Below are 21,197 nucleotides of genomic sequence, written 5' to 3' on the forward strand. Positions count from 1 at the left end.
TGGTGGTGGGATGAATTGGGAGATTGGGATTGACAATGTATACACTAATATGTATAAAATAGGTAACTAATAAGAACCTGCTGTATAAAAAAATTAATTAAATTTTAAAAAAAAGTCTTTTCTAACAGCTGGAATCACACAGAAGAGCAGATTGTCCTGTAAGGTAATGAGCTCCCTGTTGCCGTAAGTGCTCAGGCCAAGTTCTGCGAACACCATCAGGCCATTGTAGGGGTGGAGGAGCCCACTCTGGAAAGGGGAGGCCTTCTGGTGACCCACATAGGTTATTTAGATCAAGATCCGGTATTTCTGACCTGGGCTGATGCCTGGCCTGAGAAGGAGTGGGTGGGAGTGGGGCAGGGGAAGCTTGCCCCATACTTTGCATTCTCACCACGCCTGGGCTCCAACACGAGCAGCAGACACCACAGTCTGTCAGGAAGACCCTTGCCACCTTGCCTCCCAGTTAGAAACTAGTAGAAATGCAGGCACTCAGAAGAGGGGTCTGGAGACAGTGTGCCTTTCTTTGGTGCCGGGCATTGGGGTTTGAAGCCTGCTCCTCACGCAGCCCGGTCGCTGGCAACCCCACGGGCCTGGGCGAAGGTCAGCTGGTCTTGCGCCCACGGTCTGCACGACTCAGACAGGCGCCGTCTCCCCCACTGCCCCAAGCTGCGCTCAGGGTCACCCACTGCAGGCTCTTACGATGGCCTCTCACAGCCAAAAGCACATCTTCACTTTAACACCTTCCTCTGGAAAAGGCGCACCAAGATCACATCTAACTGAGCTTGCTCTGGTAACTGCAGAGACCGTGCCAGCCCAACCTGGGTGCCGGCTCCTCCACATGCTCTGGGACCCTCTCACCGGCCAGTCACTCTGGGAAGCCCTGCACGGCCCTTGGGAAGATGAGGGCCGGCATGGAGGCAGCCAGGAGGGCTCATCAGGAACCTGAAGGTCAGCGGGAAAGATGGCCCCAGAGCAGGGGGTTTGCACAACAAATGCTTCTGACAGCGGCAGAGTCCGTGTGCCACCCCCCCGCCAAGAGCCCCATAGGCAGGCCCAAGTCTGAGGGCCTCCACTGACCTTGACTGGGCCCTCGGCTTAGATGACTGGGCTCCATGCCACGTGGTCTCTCATCCTCCAGGAGGCTGATCTGGGCTCGCTCTGATGGGAAGGCAGGGGAGCAAGAGTGTGAATGGAAGCACACGAGGCCTCTGGAAGCTTCAGCTCAGAAATGACATGAGTCACTTCCAGCCACATTCGACTGGCCGAAGCACGTCACAGGCCAGCCCGGGCTCAGGGGCGGGGAGATAGACAGTAAAGCCACGCTGCGAGGGTGCGGCTACACATGGAGAGCCCAGCCACACATGGATGCTGAGAAAGCTTCCCAGGTGATGTTGGTAAGACATCCCTACTGCCACCCTACTGGGAACCCTGGGGATAAAGGCACAGGGATGGAGGGGGGGCAGTGCCTGGCAGAGGATGGCAGTGACAGTGTGAGGACCAGGCTGAGGCCAGGCATGGCTGGGAAGAATATGAGGGAAGAAAGGTAGGGTACGGGCAGGGGGTGGGCTTGCCACAGGGAGCCTAGGATGGTCTCAGGTCCGATGGCTCAAAGCATCACTAGGTCACACTGGCTCCACTGCCACTGGGACAGACCCTCTTCGCAGGTGGCTCATCCCAGCGGCAGAGGCCCAGGCAGCAGGAGGTGGGGCCTGGAGCCCCTGGAAAAGCACCACTGTCCTGAGCTGGAAAAGCCCAAGCTGCTTCCCTCCTAGGTACATCCCGGGACTCCTACCTTCCAGCAGTGGTTGTCAGGAGGGGCTGTGACTGCAGCTTCGGGAGCTCAGGGTCCTCCTCTTGCCACCAGTCCAAGTGTGCAGGCCCTTTCCTGGCTCTTAGCCACGAATCACATGCATTCCCGTCCTCCCTGTCTTCCTTCATCCCGGCTTCTTTACCAATGCGAAGCGATGTAAGCCTTCGAGGTTGCTAATGCTAATACTGGCTCTCACCTGAGCCCCCAGCTGCCTCACATTTCAGTTACATGGCCTGTGGGAGGGATTCCAGAGCCCTCTCCAAGTTCCCGTGCCTCTCTCTGCCTCCGGGCTCCCACCACCTCTCACTCTGCTCTTGGATCTACCTGAGCCCCCCTCAGGGGCACTCAGAGCACAGAGTCCAGCCCGTCTGGCTCCATCCCCACCCCTTGCACTCAGACACTTTGCAAGTCGGGAGGAGGGGGAGATCAATAGAGGCAGGGGATTGAATTAGTCTGCTTGGGCTACCATGATGAAATAACACAGACCATGTAACCCAAACAACAGAAATTTATTTTCTCACCGTTCTGGAGGCTGGGAAGTCCAAGATCAAGGCCCAGTAGGGTTGGTTTCCAGGGAGGGCCCTCTTCCTGGCTTGCAGACTGTGCCTTCTCACTGTGGCCTCATACAGCAGGGAGAGAGAGGGAGTTCTCCTGTCTCCTCTTATAAGGACCTTCATCCCATTGGATCAGGGCCCCACCCGTATGACCTCATTTAACCTAATTACCTCCCTCCAGACCCCACCACCAAATACAGTCGCATTAGGGATTGGGGCTTCAATATATGAATTGGGAGGGGGGATACAATTCAGTCCATAACAGGGATGTTGACGCAGACAGAGAGGTCACGTTACAAATGGAGGGTTTCGACCATCTCGTGCTCCTCTTACTTCCTCTCCCAGAGCGATGGGTGCGCCTCCCCGACCCCATTATCTCCCTCAACGCTTCCCCCTGATTCAGGCCTGTCGCTCTCTCATCTTCTAGTCAAGGACCCACCAAGCAGTGTTTTGCAAACAAGTGGAGGACTTTCAATGAACAACATCTTCCCCATCACCTAGCCTAAATGAAATTTCTTAGTGTTTCCAGAGTCTATAGAAGATCCTGATGCCCAGCCCCCCTGACAGTCTGCCGCACCTGAATGCACTTGCAGGGTCCGAGCTTTCCTGAGTGGCTGTGGTTTTAATTAGCTACAGGCTACTATTAATTTAGCTTCATCATTATCCATTCAGTTGCTTGTTGGTTAACCCTGCAATGTGTAGGGGTACATAGTTGCAAAAACAGGGTTTCCGGCATAAACCTTCCCACTGCCGAGGGCTGGAGGTGGGCATTCACGTTGGTGCAAACATGGAACATTTCTGCCCTGTTCCTACCTTGGAGGTACATGTTACTCCCCACCCCTCCCCACACTGCTGTACAGAAAGAAACTCATTACTGGTAATGAACCCCTAGAATCTGTATTAGTTGAAAAACTAGCAGTGCACCATCAAGGTGAGAATAATAGAACTACTGCATGATTTTCAAGTTCACAGAGAATTGTTTTATAATCTGTTTAAGCTTATATTCATTAATAGTAAATATGCAGTTCATACATGCTGCCAGCAGCCCGTTGTCTGCAACTTATTTACTTGAGAATTCTCTTTGCCTAGAAAATGGAAGCAGGTGGGTGAGCCTTGAGGGGGAAATTCAGCTTGGAGAACACAGTCCACTGCCTGGGCACTCGGGCCACTGAGATTTCCAGACTTCCATCAGGACACGTGCACCCCCTTGCTTCCTTCCAGAGCCAGCCACCCATAAAAGTGTCCAGAGAGGTCCCAGGGGAATGAGCAGGGTCAGTGCTGTGGTTCCAACCCAGGCATCACTGAGTGATACCCAGCTGGGGCAGGGCTCTTGGGAACGGGAGTCTTGGCTGAGTCTTGGGCACCTGGGTCCTGGGCAGGTGGGGCAGACAGTGAATGTGAGTTATCTGTGTCTAAGCCTGTCATGTGAGCAGCTCAAACCCGTTCCCCGAGGCAGTGAGGGTCAGAGATCGCACACGAGTGTGTGTGTTTGTGGGGTGTTATGTAAAACCTTTGGCCTGAGCCAGGAGAAGGCAGGAAGTTGAGGCACAGTTGGGTGCTCCTTCCTCCCACCTGGGTGCTTACGTCATCAGCTGGGATCTCTGCAAGTGGACGAGGTCTGCCCTAACGCCTTGTCTGGCAGCCTTTGCTTTTCATCTCTTTTAAATAAGCCACATCACGTCTTCTGGCTGCCACACACTGGCTCCTACAGTCCTTGAAGTTCCCAACACTCTGCCCGGGTAGGTAAAGGCCCCTCCGTGGCAGAATCTGAAGCTGTTCTGCTAGCGTCTGTTCTCTCCTCCTTGGTGTCCCATATCCCTCGGAAGGTGGTCCATTCATCAAAATCAGTGACCTGACTGTGCCCTTTCGCACCCTGTAAAATCCTCCATTTTCCTTTAAACATGTCAAAGCCAAAGCAAAACCTGGAAGGTAGAAATGGTGTCATCGTTAACCTAGAATGACCAGTAAATACCCCACAGCCCTGGATTGATGCAGTTGTCCTGCTGCGAAGGTGGGAGCACTGCAGACCCCTCAATCTTCACAAATCCTCTCTAAAAAACATTCAATCTCATTTTAAATCTCTTAACCCCCAAAGGCAGTGATGGGGACCCGTGCATGATTGATAAAGGGTATTCCAAGAAACCCAGGTCAGCTGAGAGTCTCCTGCTGGCCCCGCCCCCTGAGGGTTAGGCTCCTGCTGCAGCCTCGTAGGGAAGGAGGAGGGAAGCTGCTGGCTGAGGAGATGCTGGACCCTCTGCCCGCTCTGCCTGCCCTGGATCTGGAAGGTTCGTCCCATGGGAGACATCCTGAATACAGAGTCCTGAGAGACCACCCAGCTCCCAGCTCCCACTTCCAACTGGGACACCTGCCTGGCTTCTAATCCAGGGGCCACCGAGCAGCCAGAGCAGCCTTTTCACTGAGCCTTGCTGTACAGAGAGGGGTTGGACCACATCCTACCCTTTTCACCCCAAAGATGCCTTTTATTCTTTCTTTTACGGACTCTGTGTTTTGAAAGATTTTGTCACCCAAAAACTTCAGGTATGAGTGTGGCCAGAGCCGTTCATCACAGACAGAGATGCTCTCTCCATGATGTTCCTTGACATTTGAAGATAGCCTGCAAATCCCATTACCTGTTTTGAGGCCCAGATAGGAAGCGGAGCTGTTGTGTGTCAGGACTACCTGGGGTGCCCCGAGGCCTGAAGCGGGGCCGGGGAAGGCCTGAGAGGTCTCTGAGGGCCCTCCCACCGCGTCCCTCTGTGCACGGTGACCCTCCTCCCACAAACTCCACCCCCTCCCCGCCCAGCAGCTCACATCCCACATCCCAGGCACCTCAGCACTCATCACCACCCACATCCACCACCACACAAGGCTGAGTCCGCAGCAGGGGCTACATGAGGAGGTGCCCAGGCTGCTCGGTCCCACCGTGTCCCGGTGGGACACCTGCGATTTGGGCCTGGCTCTCATCACTTTGGACACGTAGCATCTTGCTGGGCAGCTGCTGCCACAGCCCCTGGCTCCCCAGGAGCCGCACAGAAGCTGGGGAAGCGGAAGCCCTGGAGCTAAAAGTGAGGGGCAAGGGCTTCAGAAGTTATGCCCTGGTTTCGAGGGTCACGTCTGAGCCTCTGCTTCAGGCAAAGGGCAGCACGTGAACAAGAACACTCGTGAGCAGTCCCAGGAATTTTCACGGAGGTCTGGGGAGGCAATCCTCGGACAAAGACTCAGATTCCTGCTGGTACCATGGGGGGACGGCTCAGAGCCATTTAATTTAGGCATAGATGTTCCTGTGTCCCCGTGGCCAGGGAGGGTTGGGGACATTCGGTTACGCAGACATAGAGGACGCCCTGTGCTCGTCCTGTTGGGAGGGCCCAGGACAGGTCCCGTCTGAGGCTGCAAGCCTCTCCTGCCCCTCAGTGCCACCCAGCAGTAGGAAGCCACTAATGCATCCTCGGGCAAGCAGCCTTATGATTCAGTTTGCGCCTTCTCCCCTCTCCGTATGACTCAGTGGGTAAACAGACAGACACTTGAGGAAAATGAGTCTGTCTTCCCGGCTAATCTCAGGGCTCTGTGCCGCGGACGCAACCCAGGCGCATTCTATGTCGCTCCCTGCTGGCAGCCCGCTGGGAAGGGGCTCTTTCGTGGTCACCGAGAGTCTGCCACAAGGACATCGATAGGAAAATAAAATGCTTCAGGGACACATCGTCATTAAAGCCTGTCCTAGTAAGCTCAAACCAGACTGCCCACAAATCCTTGCTAATAGGAACATGATGGGCCCCAGGGATGGAGGCCCCGTGTCCAGAGGACTGGGGGTGGCAGCCACACTTGGAGGCCTCGGTTCATTTTGGATGAGCTAGAATGAAGGGCCAAGACACATGTCATCTGAGGAGAAGTCCAAGAGAAGTGGAGACATTCAGACTAGAGAAGGCTCACAGGGCTATGGGGACACCTTCAATTCCTAAGGGGCCGTTACGTGGCAGAAGGGACAGACTTTAAATAGTTCCCAGGGGGCAACTAAGGAGCAGGTGTCAGTTAATATGAAGACTCCTCTAGCACTTGTGTGTTTCCACGGTGGAATTCATCTGCCTTGAGACACAGGGAACCCGTCCATCCCAGGGGGCGTGTCCTCTGAGGCTGTGGGTCGGGATCCCTCCCCTGGGGGAGAGGTGGGCAGAAGAAATAGTGCGGATAGTCCATGATTCTGCAAATCTGGGCTTCAGGAAAGTTTCTGGTCCATCATTTTCTCATTTACTGCTGATGGGAGGCTATCGAATGAGGATTTAGCCATTGAGGGTGTTACCGATCACTATCCAGATTCGCTTAATCAAGCTATAAGGAGGTTTGGCCACATCTCCGAGGGATACTTCTCCAAATGGCGTTCATGTCATCCCATTCCATTCTCATCCTTGTTCTTGCCAAAGCACAGTCACTGCCCAGTTCTTGAGTGAGGGACACAGGCTGCTGGGTAACCAAGATGGTGCCTTGATGCCTGGGTCTCCCTTGGGCCCTGGATTCTGTGACCCCTGCCCACTGTCCAGAATCCCTTGTGCAAAAACTCATGATCAACTCTGGGTCTCTCTTCACATGCTTTCTCTCCTCTAGGCCACTTTGCCCTCTCTCCATCCACCTTGATCCACTCCAGACTTTAAGTCCATCTCAAGCAGCCATCTCCACTTCAAGGTCTGATGGCATCTCAACTTAGCCCTCTTCGGTCCACTGCCACCCCTGACTTGGTCTTCCTCAGTGAGTCAAACCACCATCAGTCTGGTTACTGAAGCCAGAAGTCATTCTTGACCCCCTGCCCCCTTTTCTTCACACTTCACATCTACTCATCATTTGATCCCATCAATTCTATCTCCAAAACATATTTCATATCCACCTACTTCTCTCCATCTTCTCTGCCACCATCTTATTCAATGTCCTCTAACCAATCTCCCACCTCTTGCTCCACTTGAGTCATTTGTTACAGAGAAGGCACAGAGATCCTTTCATCAGGTGCCATTCCCCAGCTGAAAACCTGATGGTCTTCTGCTGTGTTGAGAATAAACAGGTTCCTTCCCGTGGCCGCTGAAGTCGTGCAGCACCTGGCCCCTGCCTCTCCCTCACCCCTGTTGTTCTGGCCTTTGGACCAAGTCCTAGACCCCAACAAGCTCTTCCTCCTTTCCTTCTGCCTAAAGCATTCTTCCCTTTAGCCTTCAAGCATCCTCAGAATTGCTCTCAGATAAGGTTTCTATTCTGTTATTCTCTATTACCTTACTCTTTCCTTTATTGCTCTAATCACAATACATAGCTATTCTACTATTTGTATAGGTCTCAATCATCTTTCCCTCCCTCCTCCAAGACTGCAAGCTCCTTAAGGGCAATGACCTTGACAGTCTTTTACATCATTTTCTGTCCAGTGCCTGTCACAGTGCCCGGCCCATAGTAGATGATCAATAAATACTTCTTGGATGAAGGACTGAGTCTCTCAATCCAATTCTACTGAGTTCTTTGTGCAACTCCTGGTCCTTCGTGCTGGTGCTGCAGAGTGTGGTGCTGGAGGAAAAAGGAGACGTGGGCAGTGGTCAGACTGCTCTTCCCCTCCGGGCAAGCAGAGTGTACTGTGGGCAAGACATCCCTGAGGAGATGGAATACGGGGGTGGGGGACCCAACAATGGTTCATGGTCAGGGACTGTATTTAAAAAAGAGTCAGCTGAAAGTTGCTATAAAATTCAAGTGGCTGAACGACTAAGTTCTCTACTGATGGGAGGAAGGATGTCAAGCTACAACCAGGTAACTGCTTCTGGAGGGAAAACAACTCTTGTAAAAAATTACCCATTTCAATGGGCTTTGGGATCTTTTCCATTAGAAGCCCTTTCTATCAAAGTTCCAAAACAGCAATGAGGATCCTGCGTAAGAACTTCCTCTCTCCTCCGGGGACCAGGGGACCAGCCGCAGGCAGCAGACTCAGAGACGGGCGTCGGCTGGCAGGCTGACCACCCTTAGCTGCTGGGCTTCATTCCAGAGCAGATGTTTGCCTCATCCTGTACCACAGAAGGGGTCCGAGCCTTCAGAAACAGTCTGTGCTCCCTGAAGCAGGGAGCTGTCCATAGGACGAGGAAAATCATCACTCCACCTCGCATTATCTTTAAAGTGGTAAGTGATGGCAAATGCTAGAGATACTGGAGAAGGGCAAGGTGGAGAAATGGTCCAGCAGCTGACTTCTGAACTCCATATTTTCAGCTGCACAGCTACACACACTACCTGATGAAGAAATATGGGAAATCAAAACATTTATAGTCATTCTTAACCCCCACTGCCCTGCGATGGGAATTACAGCACTTCGCTCCTGGTAAGCATCAATCTATCATGTTTGCACAGACAGGGCGTCTTGTGTGAATTCCTGAGGAGGCAATGGAGCCCCTTTTCTTTCTTCTGTCAAAAACATATTCAAAGGCTTCTAAAGACTGTTCCTGACAATGACCTGTTAGAGCATTTAGAACTTATTTTTTATTATGCAAAGTCCTGCAGAATGCAGCTCTCCCTGGGTGTGGTTGGGTCTTACTCAAATTTATTAGCATGCAAAATAATCCTACTCTGTTCCGAAACCTCAAGGCCCAAACTTCACAAAATTACCTCGACTTTTGCTGGAAGACAGAGTGTTCATGAACCACTTGGCCTTTTGGAACTCTGAGATTGAACTTTACAGCAGTCTCAGGCTTGAACTACAAATGCCTGGAGACACACTTGAGCCTGCTGCCTACGTTCAAATCTTGGTTCTCCTACTTCTTAGCTGTGTGACCTTGGACAAATTTCTCAACCTCTCTGTGCCTTAATTTATTCCTCTTTAGGGATAAAAGAACCAACTTCAGGCTGTTACAAGGATTAGAAGAATACATGTAAAAGGGCTCAGGATGGTGTCTGGCATGTGGCAAGTGCTCTGTAGATGTTGCTGCTATTATTACATTATGACCCTGAAGAGGGGCTTTAGTTAAGAGACAGTAATTGCTTCCACTAATACAGCTCAAAGTCCAGCTAACAAGGGGACTCTGATCTCTAGTAAACTCAGTGTGAACCAGTGCCTGGACCAGGAAATACTGGCTGCCACCTCCACACACGAGCTTCCTCCTCAGGGGCCAGGGAGGGTGTCAGCTTTTCATCTTCCACCTGCCTTGCCCCTGGTCAGACTGGAAATGCTGACTCCTGGGACGGTACAGTTGCGCCAGGGATGGAGACAGCTTTCTGTGCTGATGAGAAGAGTCTCTCCTAAACAACAGGGTGATGTCAGGATCTTGTCTGCAGACCCCGCCATGGGTGAGAGGGTCAAAGCTGTCTCAGTCTCCCAAGGGCAGAGAGATTTATGTAACCTCTGTATCAATGCCAAGGATATGTCTGGTCTGGAGATGCTGCAGAGTGCACTTAGGAGAAGTTCATACTGGGGGGAGGGTCCGCACTGCATCTGTGGGTCTGTCCTCTGCGCCAGGCCAGGAACCACTGCATGTTTTGCGGAGAAGCTTCTCTGAGATCTTCACCCTGAGTTCACTGGGTCCCTCAAAGATGTCTGGGGGGGCACCAGGCAACCAAGAGGGGAAGGCTCTAAGAGAGCCGGTGGTGACACTGCCATGGCCCTATTAATCTTCCCAGTGTTCCACTGTCCCTTGTGTGTTGCTGCTTGAAGCGAGGCCACTGGGGCAGTGGTGGGAATCCCCATGGCTCTGGCTGAGGGCTGCTTTGGATAATTTAGGGAACAGAGAGAGCTGATTATACCAGCAACTGAGGAAGGCAGCCACAAAAAAGCAAGACAGACACTGCATATGGTCTTCCTCTGAAGAACAAAAGCAAAGAAAATTGGCTCACCAATGAGAATGAAGTGATAAACATGTACTGAGCAGAAATCACAAGCCTGAGCCTGCTCACTCAGGGAAGTACAGGATCCTGAAGAAAAAAACTGAACTATGTGAGACATCTGAATAGCGAACATGTTTACTTTAAAATGCTTTGTAAAGTGATGTTAGCACTTGTAGAGAAGAAACAAATGCACAGCCCTGGGAGACATCTTGTCTTCAGGCTGCCTGTGCTTGCCCTGGAAGCCTCTGCCGAGCCCTGAGTCCACAGCCAGGAGATGGCGAGGGTAGCTCCCATCCCAGTCTGTAGGTCCTCTTGGCTGTTACAAGGCAAGTGTTGCTTTCTTTTAGGCTCCCAGAGGCCACGATTGGAATTTAAGACCTAAATTTCAGCCTTCTGGGTCCACACAATCTCAGATCCACCTGTGCAATGCTAGACTTATCTCACTGGGTCTAGGTTCCAACCTCAGGAATATCTCCCCTGCCACCCCCTCGCTCAAGCCCCAGTGACCGCCCAAAGGCATCAGTTTGTTTCAGGAAGAAACCATTTAACGCTCTCTGCTCTTCACTTTACTGTTATTTGGTAGGAGGTTGGCAACCATAGACAAAGCTGCCCCAGGTCAAAACAATGCAGAACTGACAAGGGTCTGGATCACCTTGGGTGTCAGGAGGAGACAGACGACACTCACTCAAATGGGGTAGTTGGGAATCTAACAAAGAGGCTACTTGTAAAGGTACGGAGAGAGTTTAGGGAAACCCATGAAGGAAGACACAGTCCCCAGGGCAATAGCCCTGGTCTTAGCCTGAAGGGGCGGGGAACACAGCCGTGAGGGAGCGCTGCCGGCAGGAGCTGAGGTCTATAGAAAGAGAATGCAGTGACTTCCCAGTGACCCAGTACTGGGGGAATCAAGGCCTAGACCTCTCCCCCCACGAGTGCCTGCTGGTGTCCCCCACTGACAGAAATCCCAGCGAACCCAGAGGCCAAGGGAGGGAGCCTGTTAATTCACTCCTGAAAGATCACTTCTCTGAGTGGGGAGGGCAGAGCAGGGCAGAGTGGTTCTGGAGGGGCAGATGGAACATATCCAGCCCAGGGTCATTTCCCAGAGGCCACAGCTTCTTGGTCTCCAGCCAAGTGCAGCCATTATGGAACACAACTTCCCTGGCCAATTTCAAAGCTCTGCTTACTGCTGGGAATGCATGTTTGAACAAAGCCTTTATTCTCTATTCCAACAGCAGGGCTGGAATTTAAAAAGCTTCATTTTCAAGACTGGCTGCTTTCAATCTTTCTAACCTGGAACTTACATTTTGGAGTCAAATAGAATTATTTAAACAAAGCATTTCAGGTGATAAGCACAAAGCGTTTTGAATTTTTTCTCCTTTCCCCCCACCCCTACGCAGCATTACATTCCTACTCAAAATGTCAGGACTGTTCTGTGGCCACCTCTTACAACCGGCCTCTCTCAGCTTCCATTTCCCCAGGTCTTTGTTTCTTTAGCCTGTGTCCTCACCCAGGTGTGCTGTTGTCCTGGCCACGAGAGGCCAGTCCTAATGCAGACTGGCCTAGGACAGGGACCTCTCTAATTACCCCAGGAGCACTTTCGTCCTCTGACTCTTGCTTCCGGGTTTGGCAGAACCGTGTGCTGTTATCCAACCAGTCTTCCTTATTAATTATACTTTGTTCTCTTTTTGCTCCCCTGACCCCAACCCATTTTCCTGTCTTCTGTGATTTAAGTCCATCTCTGACATCCTCTTGTTCTCCTCAGCTGAACTTCTCCCCAGCCCCCGGCTGGCATTTATCTTTTATCATATTCCTACTGCCTTGACCTGTCTATTACTCAAGGCAGAGTGTTGACTGGCATTTGCATTCCTTGGAAATAACACCTGCTCTGCTCTGTCCTGGGCAGACTGTGTCCCTGTGGGTCATAACAAAGCCCAGCCCTCCGTGCCGTGGTGCACAGGAGGTGTCAGAGTGATTATCAGTGCCTTGGAGTGGGCCTATCTGTCACTGAAAACACATCTGAAACAGAAGAGTAACTATTTTCACAGCCATGAAAGTAAATGGAGAAAGCAAGGCCACAGATCCCCAGATAGTAAAGAGGTACACAGTTGGAAAACAAAGCTCAGATATGGCCTGGCCCAAGTGTGTTCCATACAAATAAATAACAAATAGAAATAATACGAAAATTCTCTTTAGAAAGAGTGAGCTAAGTCCCAGTCAAAATGATTCTACGTAAATCAAGTGAAGGTCTGGAGAGAGGACAGCTAACAGAACGCATTTTCTGGTAGATGGACAGTTGGCCTGGCCTGGTGCTGGGGTGGGAAAAGGTACAGACGTACTAAAAGGTTATAAAATGACCTCACCTTTCACTTAGTGCTTAGTTCTGGACCTTTGCTCAAGTTTACTGAGCAGTATCACTAATTTAAGACTGAAGAGAATGGTACAGATGAACCGGTTTGCAAGGCAGAAATAGACACAGATGTAGAGAACAAACGGGGGGAAAGTGGGGGGTGTGATGAACTGGGAAATTGGGATTGACATATACACACTAATACGTGTAAAAGAGATAACTAATGAGAACCTGCTGTATAGCACAGGGAACTCTACTTTACTTCGCTGTACAGTAGAAACTAACACAACATTGTAAAACAACTAAAAAAAAAGACTGAAGAGAAATGTGGATAGAAATTGGGATACTATCCAATTTAACAAGAGTTCTCCAATACATGATACAGAAGAAGGTATCACCATGAAAATAAGAGCAGTTTTGAACACAGGGACTATCCCATTTTCAGGCCCAGGGGAAGGACAGAATCCAAGCCACTGTCTCGGTTGGCTTTTCTGCTGGGAGACCAGTCAACTCACCTCTGCTTCTGGGAGCACCTCTGGGAAAGGTAAATCTCCACTCAGCTGAGACTGGCTTCTCTGCAGGTGAACAGAATACGCTCCTCAAAGATGGCTCACTAATCCTGGAGAGATGGTTTATGGGCTCCTGGCAGGACTGGAAGTAATAGTCAGAAAGGAGAAAGACCTTGAAGAAGCTTCAACTCCAGTTTTAAAGTAAAGCTGGCAGATTCCCCTGGGGAAGCACATTGAAGGCACTGAGAAAATACTGGCCAAACTACTCAGCCAGGGGCAACATACGTCAGTGTTATCTCTGACCCATTTGGAGGCTGGACGGTGTCTTCCAAATTTATCACTAGAAGCACGTCTACTACCTTCAGCCATTGAGGGGATTTACATGCAACTAGTACCTGCTCAGCTGGCCAGGTGTGGGGCATTTTGGAGGCCTAAGTGACAATCCCACGAGGAGCTGGAATGAACCTAGGTTACTACTTTATAAAGGCAAAAGCAGATGCAAATTGCTTCCTCAGAGTTTGTCTGTGAGGCCAAGGGAAGCATTTCTTCACCCAGTGTGACCTAGAATGACAAAACTATTTGTCCAGCTGCAAAGGAGAGACCTATAATACTAAGAGGAATGATGTACCTTCCCCTGTGTCTAGCCTCATGACCATCCCCAAAGATGTGTGCCTACCTTTGCAGCAGGAGGCCAAGCTCAAAATTTGCTTTTTAGGGCTTAGAGGACCTGACTATAGTCACCTCTTGTTCACGTAAAAATTAACGTAACATCTGGTTTTTTATTGATTCGATCAATACATTGGGAATTTAGCAGCATGTTAATGGCAAACAGTTACAAAATCTATTTTTCTACATTTAAAATAAGCTGTCTTAAACAATCTACAGCAACCTAAAATCACAAGAACACACGTGAATGGCTGAAGCACTTCTGCTGTTACGCTATAGACAAGTTTATTAGTAATTTCCTAACATATCTTCTAGTGCAAAGTGCACATAATCATTTGGAACCTCCATTACCATATCTGGCTCTCAGTTTCCGCTATAAATAATTGTGCCTAAATGTAAGAATTTGAGTACAACTGGGCAAGTGTGCCCACAGCCTTGCTTTGAGGGCATCCACTCCTCTGAACAACTCTCAAAAACACCCTGGGTTGATTTCAGCTGCACAAGCCATCAAGCCTGTTGCTGGCTGTCCTTTAACCCCACTTTGGAGTTGACTGCTTCAATTTTAAAACTGGTGCAAACACTTGGCAGGGCTCAGAGCAGCTGAAACACTGAAAGCTCGGCATACTGTTGTCCTTTTCCCCTCCTAAACCCTCATTGCACTAGAAAGAGCAGCTCTGTTTCTGTACTGTTCAGCGTTGTTAGAGTTTCTTTTTGGTTCTAGGCAGGGCAATGGATTTAGCAGTGCCTTTGGTTGCTGTTCCTTGGCTTGAAGTCGCAGGGGGTTTCTCTATTTCTCCCTTGAGTTCAGCTGAAGGGAGTCTGCTAGATATGTAACTTGAGTAACTCATGTCCAAGTCATCCATGTTTTCCTTCTTACTGGGCACAGAAGTCTTTTCATAAGCAGTGGGCTAGAAATATAAAAAAAAAGGCCTGGATTAATTTTGCAGACACAAAGCAATCCACATCAATTCAAAGAAGCAAGGGGCTACAAAGTTGTCTAGGATGTGCAAGTTGGAGCTCTCTTCGGATGTGAGATATAAGCTAATCACATTGTGAAACTGTTATTGAATGCCAAAGAAAGCTCCTTTAACATCTTCAAGAAAACTGAATTGTTTAGTGTCTGGGGTAGAGCAAACTACAGGCACAACTTCAGATCCACTGCCCTGCAAAATGGAAGTAAATACCTGGTACCATTCACACAGGCAAGTTCATCTGGACAGAGTTGTAATCATTCATCTTTACGGATTTCTAGATGAGTTTTGACATTTGTATGGATTCCCTGACAAGCACATCATGATTATTCTTTCTAACCTGGGTATAAAGTTGCTGCATGTGGCCCACTCCTCACATGCTCACCATTCTCTGCATTGATTCCAGGGACTGGCTTCTAACCCCAGTCACACCACTTGGGTAGGTCTGAAGACCTTCTATAGTCTTGATGCCTCACTGTTAAATGAGGAAAAAGGTATTTGCACATTTACTACATGGGCTTATTATGAGAATGAACTAAGGTGGTAGCCATGAAAGTATTCTGTGAGCTTTAAAGCATGAAACAAGTAGAAGGAATTTTAACAGGCAATTGTGTTTTCTCAGGTCACTGCACCCCACAGTAGAGGAAACGGTCTCTAATCCTGCTGTTGTGAGGGAAGCAGAGTCCATTTTGACCTTAGACCCATTTTAAAAATGCTCACTTCCCATTAAATGAAGCTGGGCATAGAGTTCTAAAACAGCAGAGAACGTCTCAGGAGACCTGCACAAGCAGGATGGGGGATGAGACACGGAGCTATAGATGCAGCGAGTTCTCATTTACACAGAATGAGCTGGGAAAGGGCTCGTAAGTTTAATACTCTGGTTAACTGAAAGCATACACATGAGTGAATAATCAGGTTAACAATTTTCAAAGAATGTGAAAAGATTACATGTAACACAAAACAAATAAACCTGGTGTGTGTGTGTGTGTTGTTTTTTGATCACTCCTGTGATACAAGTGACCATGTTTTATACACAGTAGCAGTACATATTTGTCCAATGAATAAATGAACTCCTAGGGCTGCAGCAAAACCTCAGGTCATTTATGGATTTTTGGTACCTATATTTTGAGAAAAGAGAAAATTTACCAGATGTTTGCTTACTGCACAGTCCTTAAATATGTGCCTCTTCAAACTATCATTCTTGTATGACTTTATAACAGTATATGCTAATTCTTGAGCTGGTAATTTTGCACATTGGAAAATTAATTTGTATAAATTTGGAAATGTTAAAAGGTCCTTTTCTGTATAGATTCATTTTCTCAGGAAAATTTCTGGGTTGCTTCTCTGTGTATTCTTTCAAGAAACAGAAAACAAAATGTGTTAGCCTTCAGTAATACAGGTTGTGTCTTCTCCTTGAAAACTCCTTTCGTTTAGCAACAGGGTGAGAGTACAACACCCCTGACGTTCCAGTGTCTGGCTAAAGACAAGCTGCTTTGTTTAGTACAGAACTGGTCCCTAGCTTGGACATTTCAATTCATAAAAATTTAAGTCACTTGACATACAAATCCTTTTAAAAGGTGAATCTAAGTTTAACCTTCTCTCTTTTGGCATTTCCACCTCTTGAGTTATCATCTGAGTAGCTGAGGAAATGTTTTTCATCATGTCCACTACAACAAATAATCTATAGAATAGGAATAGAGACTCAGTCATTTTCTTTTTAACGTGTTCATATTCATATCTGGTTTAACATTTCCATTCTTCTTCACTGTTCCATTTGCTAATTAATGTACTTGAGTCGTTAAAGTAGACTCAGAAGTTGAAGTCACTGGGAAGAAATACTCAAAGTCTCTATGGGCAGGATTAGTGATATAGATATTGTCTTCTTTTTTTCAAACACACTAAAGGCTCTGATTTCTTCCTGGATAAGATATCTTAAGATTATTTGCAGAATCTTCTGGCAAAGTGGAAGGAAAAAGGAAACTAAACTGTTTGGTTGCTTCAGTGTAGGAACATGATATTTCTGTTTCATTCTAGAGCAAGATGAGAAAATGATGATTACTCAGCCACATTTATCTATTGTATTTACTTATATATAATTTTTAAGTGAATCAGTTTTTAAAGAGGTAGTACATCCCCATGATTTAATATTCACAGTGTTCAAAATCTCCTCCTCGCCCCCTAGTTAACTCCGCTCTGCCTCCCATCCAAGACAACGAATACTATCAGTTCACAGTGCACATTTCCGAAGAGATTTTATGTAACTTCAAGCAAATATTAGGTGGAACCAAATGGAAGTGGTCATCATTTTGGCAGGTCAAAACAGCCTAATAATGGCAATTTCATATGGTTCAATCGAATCCATATATTGACGCACTTTACTCTCACTTTATTACACAAATGGTAGCCCACTGTAAACACTCTTTTACACCTTGATTTTTTTAAACTAACAATTATCTTGAACATCATTCCACGTCAATACATAAAAGAGTTCTCATTCTTTTTTCAGCTATGCAGTGTTCTCTTGTTTGAATGTACCATAATTTATGTAGCCAGTTCCTTGATGATGGACATTCAGGTTGTTTCCAATCTTAACTAGTAAAAATAATGCTGCTGTGAATAACCTAGTACTTGTGTCATTGTGTACATGTGTAAATAGATCTACAGGATATATATTTTAGAAGTAGAACTTCTGAGTTAAAAGTTGTATGGATTTGTGATTTTGAAAGACATCACCATATTGCCTTCTACTGCAGTTGTACCAACTTATACTCTTACCAGCAACATTATGAGTACCTATTTTCTTATTTCTTTTTCAGTTTGGTATTTAATACATATTAAAACTAATATAGTCAACCATGTTTTTGTTATTATGAATCTAGTTTTTTAATTGAAGTATAGTTAATTTACAATGTGTTACTTTCACGTGTACAGCAAAGTGATTCAGTTATATATATATTCTTTTTCAGATTCTTTTCCATTATAGGTTATTACAAGATGTGAGTATGGTTCCTTGTGCTATATAGTAGGTCCTTGTTGTTTACCTATTTTATACATAGCAGCATGTATATGTTAATCTGAAACTCCTAATTTGTCTCTCCCCCTGCTCCGAGTATCCCCTTTGGTAACCCTAAGTTTGTTTTCTATGTCTGTGAGTCTATTTCTGCTTTGTAAATAAGTTCACTTGTATCATTTTTTTAGATTCCACATATAAGTGATATTACATATTTACCTTTCTCTGTCTTACTTCACTTAATATGATAATCTCTAGGTCCATCCATGTTGCTGCAAATGGCATTATTTCATTCTTTTTTATGGCTGAGTAATATTCCATTGTGTGTGTGTGTGTGTGTGTGTGTGTGTGTACCACATCTTCTTTATCCATTCACCTGTTGATGGACATTTAGGTTGCTTCCACGTCTTGGCTATTTTAAATAGTGCTGGTATGAACATAGGGGTGCATGCATCTCTTCGAATTATGGTTTTCTCTGGATATATGCCCAGCAGTGGGATTGCTGGATCATATGATAGCTCTATTTTTAGTTTTTTAAGGAACCTCCATACTGTTCTCCATAATGGCAGCACCAATTTACATTCCCACAAACAGTGTGGGAGGGCTCCTTTTTATCCACACCCTCTCCAGTATTTATTATTTGTACACTTTTTAATGATGGCCATTCTGACTGGTATGAGGTGATATCTCATTGTAGTTTTGATTTGCATTTCTCTAATAATTATTAGTGAGACTGAGTATCTTTTCATGTGTCTTTGGCCATCTATATGTCTTCTCTGGTGAAATGTCTATTTAGGTCTTCTGCCCATTTTTTGATTGGGTTCTTTGAGGGTTTTTTTGTATGAAGCTGTATGAGCTGTTTGTATATTTTGGAAATTAATCCCTTGTTGGTAGCATTGTTTGCAAATATTTTTTGTCAACCATATTTTAATTGAGCTTCAAAATCAGCCTAAAACTGGCTGCATGGAAACAAATCACAATGTTCGTTCCTTAACTCCCTGGTAACATCAATGCAAGTCTATTTACCTAAATGCAAATATTTATTGCAAATGCTTAAAAGCTTCTGTGTATATGTGTGTACCTTGTAAAATATTATGTGTGTATGTACTTTACCATTTCTCTTTGCTAATTTGCAGTTTCATTAAGTTTAGGATGCCATTATTTAGGAATCAGAATCCTAAGAGCTTTCCTAAAGACTGAGTCTCCCTTCTTAAATATCCCCTCACTAAAACTGTTCTCTGATGCTGATAAAACACGGACGAAGGCTGGCCCACATGATGCCCTTCAGACCAAGTTACAGCTTTCTTGACCAAGAGCCAAGCCTCTCATCTCCTTGAAATATAAACAGCCAAGGCAAATTCCAACTTCCAGGCTTTTCTCTAGGATTTTTAAAAGGATTTCTTCTGTAGGTTATAGGTTACCTAAATTTTAAGTTTCTATTTTTCTTCTCTCAGAGTTGATGGGATTCTTCAGGGATCTATGCTGTAACTGATGCAATTTTACAGTTCTGTAAGTAATAGAACAGAGAAATGGAAAGTGAAATTGCCAAGGCTATAGAAGTTACTAAGATCTTCCAGGTCATGAAAGGCATATGGAAGGTGATGAGCCCCCATAAGATTGTACAAAGGGGGAGAAAGATGAGAGAGGAATTTCAATATTCAGTTCTAGGGGGAAAGAGTCTATCTAAATGATCATTATGAGACTGTTGGTCATAATTATCCGTCCAAAAGAGGATCTAAAAAACACTGAAGACTGTTTTCCAAGAGAGGATTTAAAAATCATTGTAGACTGTTCTCTAAAGATACTGGTGTACTATACCATTTCACAGTGACCAAGAGAACCTGGCTATCATCAGAAAGCATCTTAGAAATCAAAGAAAAAAATTCTTCTATCCTTATTTATCACGAAGAATTCATATCTGAAATACTGCAACCAGTCTGAATAGATATAAAGGGACCAGAGAAGGTTTACAGACAGGCTACTGATGTGCTAATGGGTGGAGGTTCTTTATGAGAGAGTTCTTCAACCTAAAAATATAAAGAATAAGAGGATATATATACATATATATTTATACACACACACACACACACACACACACACACACACATATATATATAATCACAATTTTAAAATGCAAAAGGGGTAAGATTTCAGCACTGTGAAGCCAGACAGCATCTCTGAGTGCTGCAGTCAGGATGGTTATACCAGGGGCTCCCCCAAGCAGCATTTCAGTTGTTCCTCATCTTTGACAGACTCTTACCATGTGGGACTGCTGAAGAATAGTCATTCCTACTAGAGGCACAATGATAGAAAAGATGACCTTACAAGGTTCCCTCTGGTTCCATCTTTTTGTAGTTCAGCACCCTGGGCCTGATTTCTCCAGATGATATTATTAATCTTGAAAAGGGGGCTCCATGTGTGCAAGGGGAGATATATAACCAGAAAAAATGGGCTAAATACACATATTTCATTATTCACTGGCATAACTTTAACTTGATGAACTCATCTGGTGATAATGGATGCAAAACCTGTAAGCTCTAGGCATATCCCTGCAAGTTAATACCAGTGCACAATTACTAGAAACTGTTACCATTTCTCTAAATTTTGAGTAAAATACATGCTATTTAAGTCAAGTGGTTTATCACCATAGCAACCATTTCTAGAGTCACACATTCAAATTATAGGCCTGCACAAGGTCCAAGTGACAGAATATTCGGATATAAGTTTTCAGCTATAGTTTTACTTGCAATGGTCACCCACTTTCTTTCACATTCCTGCGGTTTTTGGAAGGAAGAGGAAGGGGAAAAAAAAAGCAAAGGGAAGAAGAGAAATTGACTTCCAAACATAGATTCCTTATATAAGCCTACCCACATAAAGAGCAGGGCCTTCTATGGCGTTAATGAAAACAAAATCTAACTTGTAAATTAGAGAAAGATATAAATATCTCTTTTCTTTTTAATTAAAGTATAATTTACATACAGTAGAATGTGCAAATTTCAAAAGTATAGTTTGATGAGTTTTGATAATGCATAGAGCTATATAACCAACACCTCAATCAAGAAATAGAACAATTCCCCAAGAAGTTCCCTCATGCCACATCCCAGTCAACTCCCTCCCATCCTGGGGCTATAAGTGTTCTGACATTTTTCAACATAAATTACTTTTGTTTTTTCTAAAACGTCATATAAACAAAATAACATACAGTATGTACTCTTTTGTGCCTTGTTTCTTTTGCTTAACATGTTTTTAATTGAAATTTTTATTGAGATAGTTATAAATTCTCATAGCATTATACCATTTTTGAGATTCATCTGTGTATTAGTAGTTCATTCCTTTTTATTGTCAAGCAGTATTCCATTGTATGAATATGTCACAATTTGTTTATCTATTCTTCTATTAGTGAATATTTGGGCTGTTCCCAGTTTGAGGCTCTTTTTTTATGTAAAGCTGCTATAAACATATTCTACTAATCCTTTTTTGAACTTACATTTGGGATTGCTGGGTAAATGGTAAGT

At 46.0% G+C, this 21,197-nt stretch overlaps 1 protein-coding gene across 4 annotated transcripts in view; it reads right to left on the bottom strand.

The window, feature by feature from the left end:
* Window positions 1-13,779: 13,779 nt before the first annotated feature.
* Window positions 13,780-21,197, bottom strand: part of STK33 (serine/threonine kinase 33) — a 167,485-nt gene continuing 160,067 nt past the window's right edge. For all 4 annotated transcript variants that reach the window (XM_082628205.1, XM_082628204.1, XM_082628203.1 and 1 more), the window contains one exon: window positions 13,780-14,609. In XM_082628205.1, coding sequence (XP_082484331.1) covers window positions 14,400-14,609 — 210 coding nt within the window. In that variant the 3' untranslated portion in view covers window positions 13,780-14,399. The remainder of the gene's footprint in view (window positions 14,610-21,197) is intronic.

This window comes from Mesoplodon mirus (genome assembly GCF_964341445.2).
Source record: "Mesoplodon mirus genome assembly, chromosome: 7".
Taxonomy (NCBI): Eukaryota; Metazoa; Chordata; class Mammalia; order Artiodactyla; family Ziphiidae; genus Mesoplodon; species Mesoplodon mirus.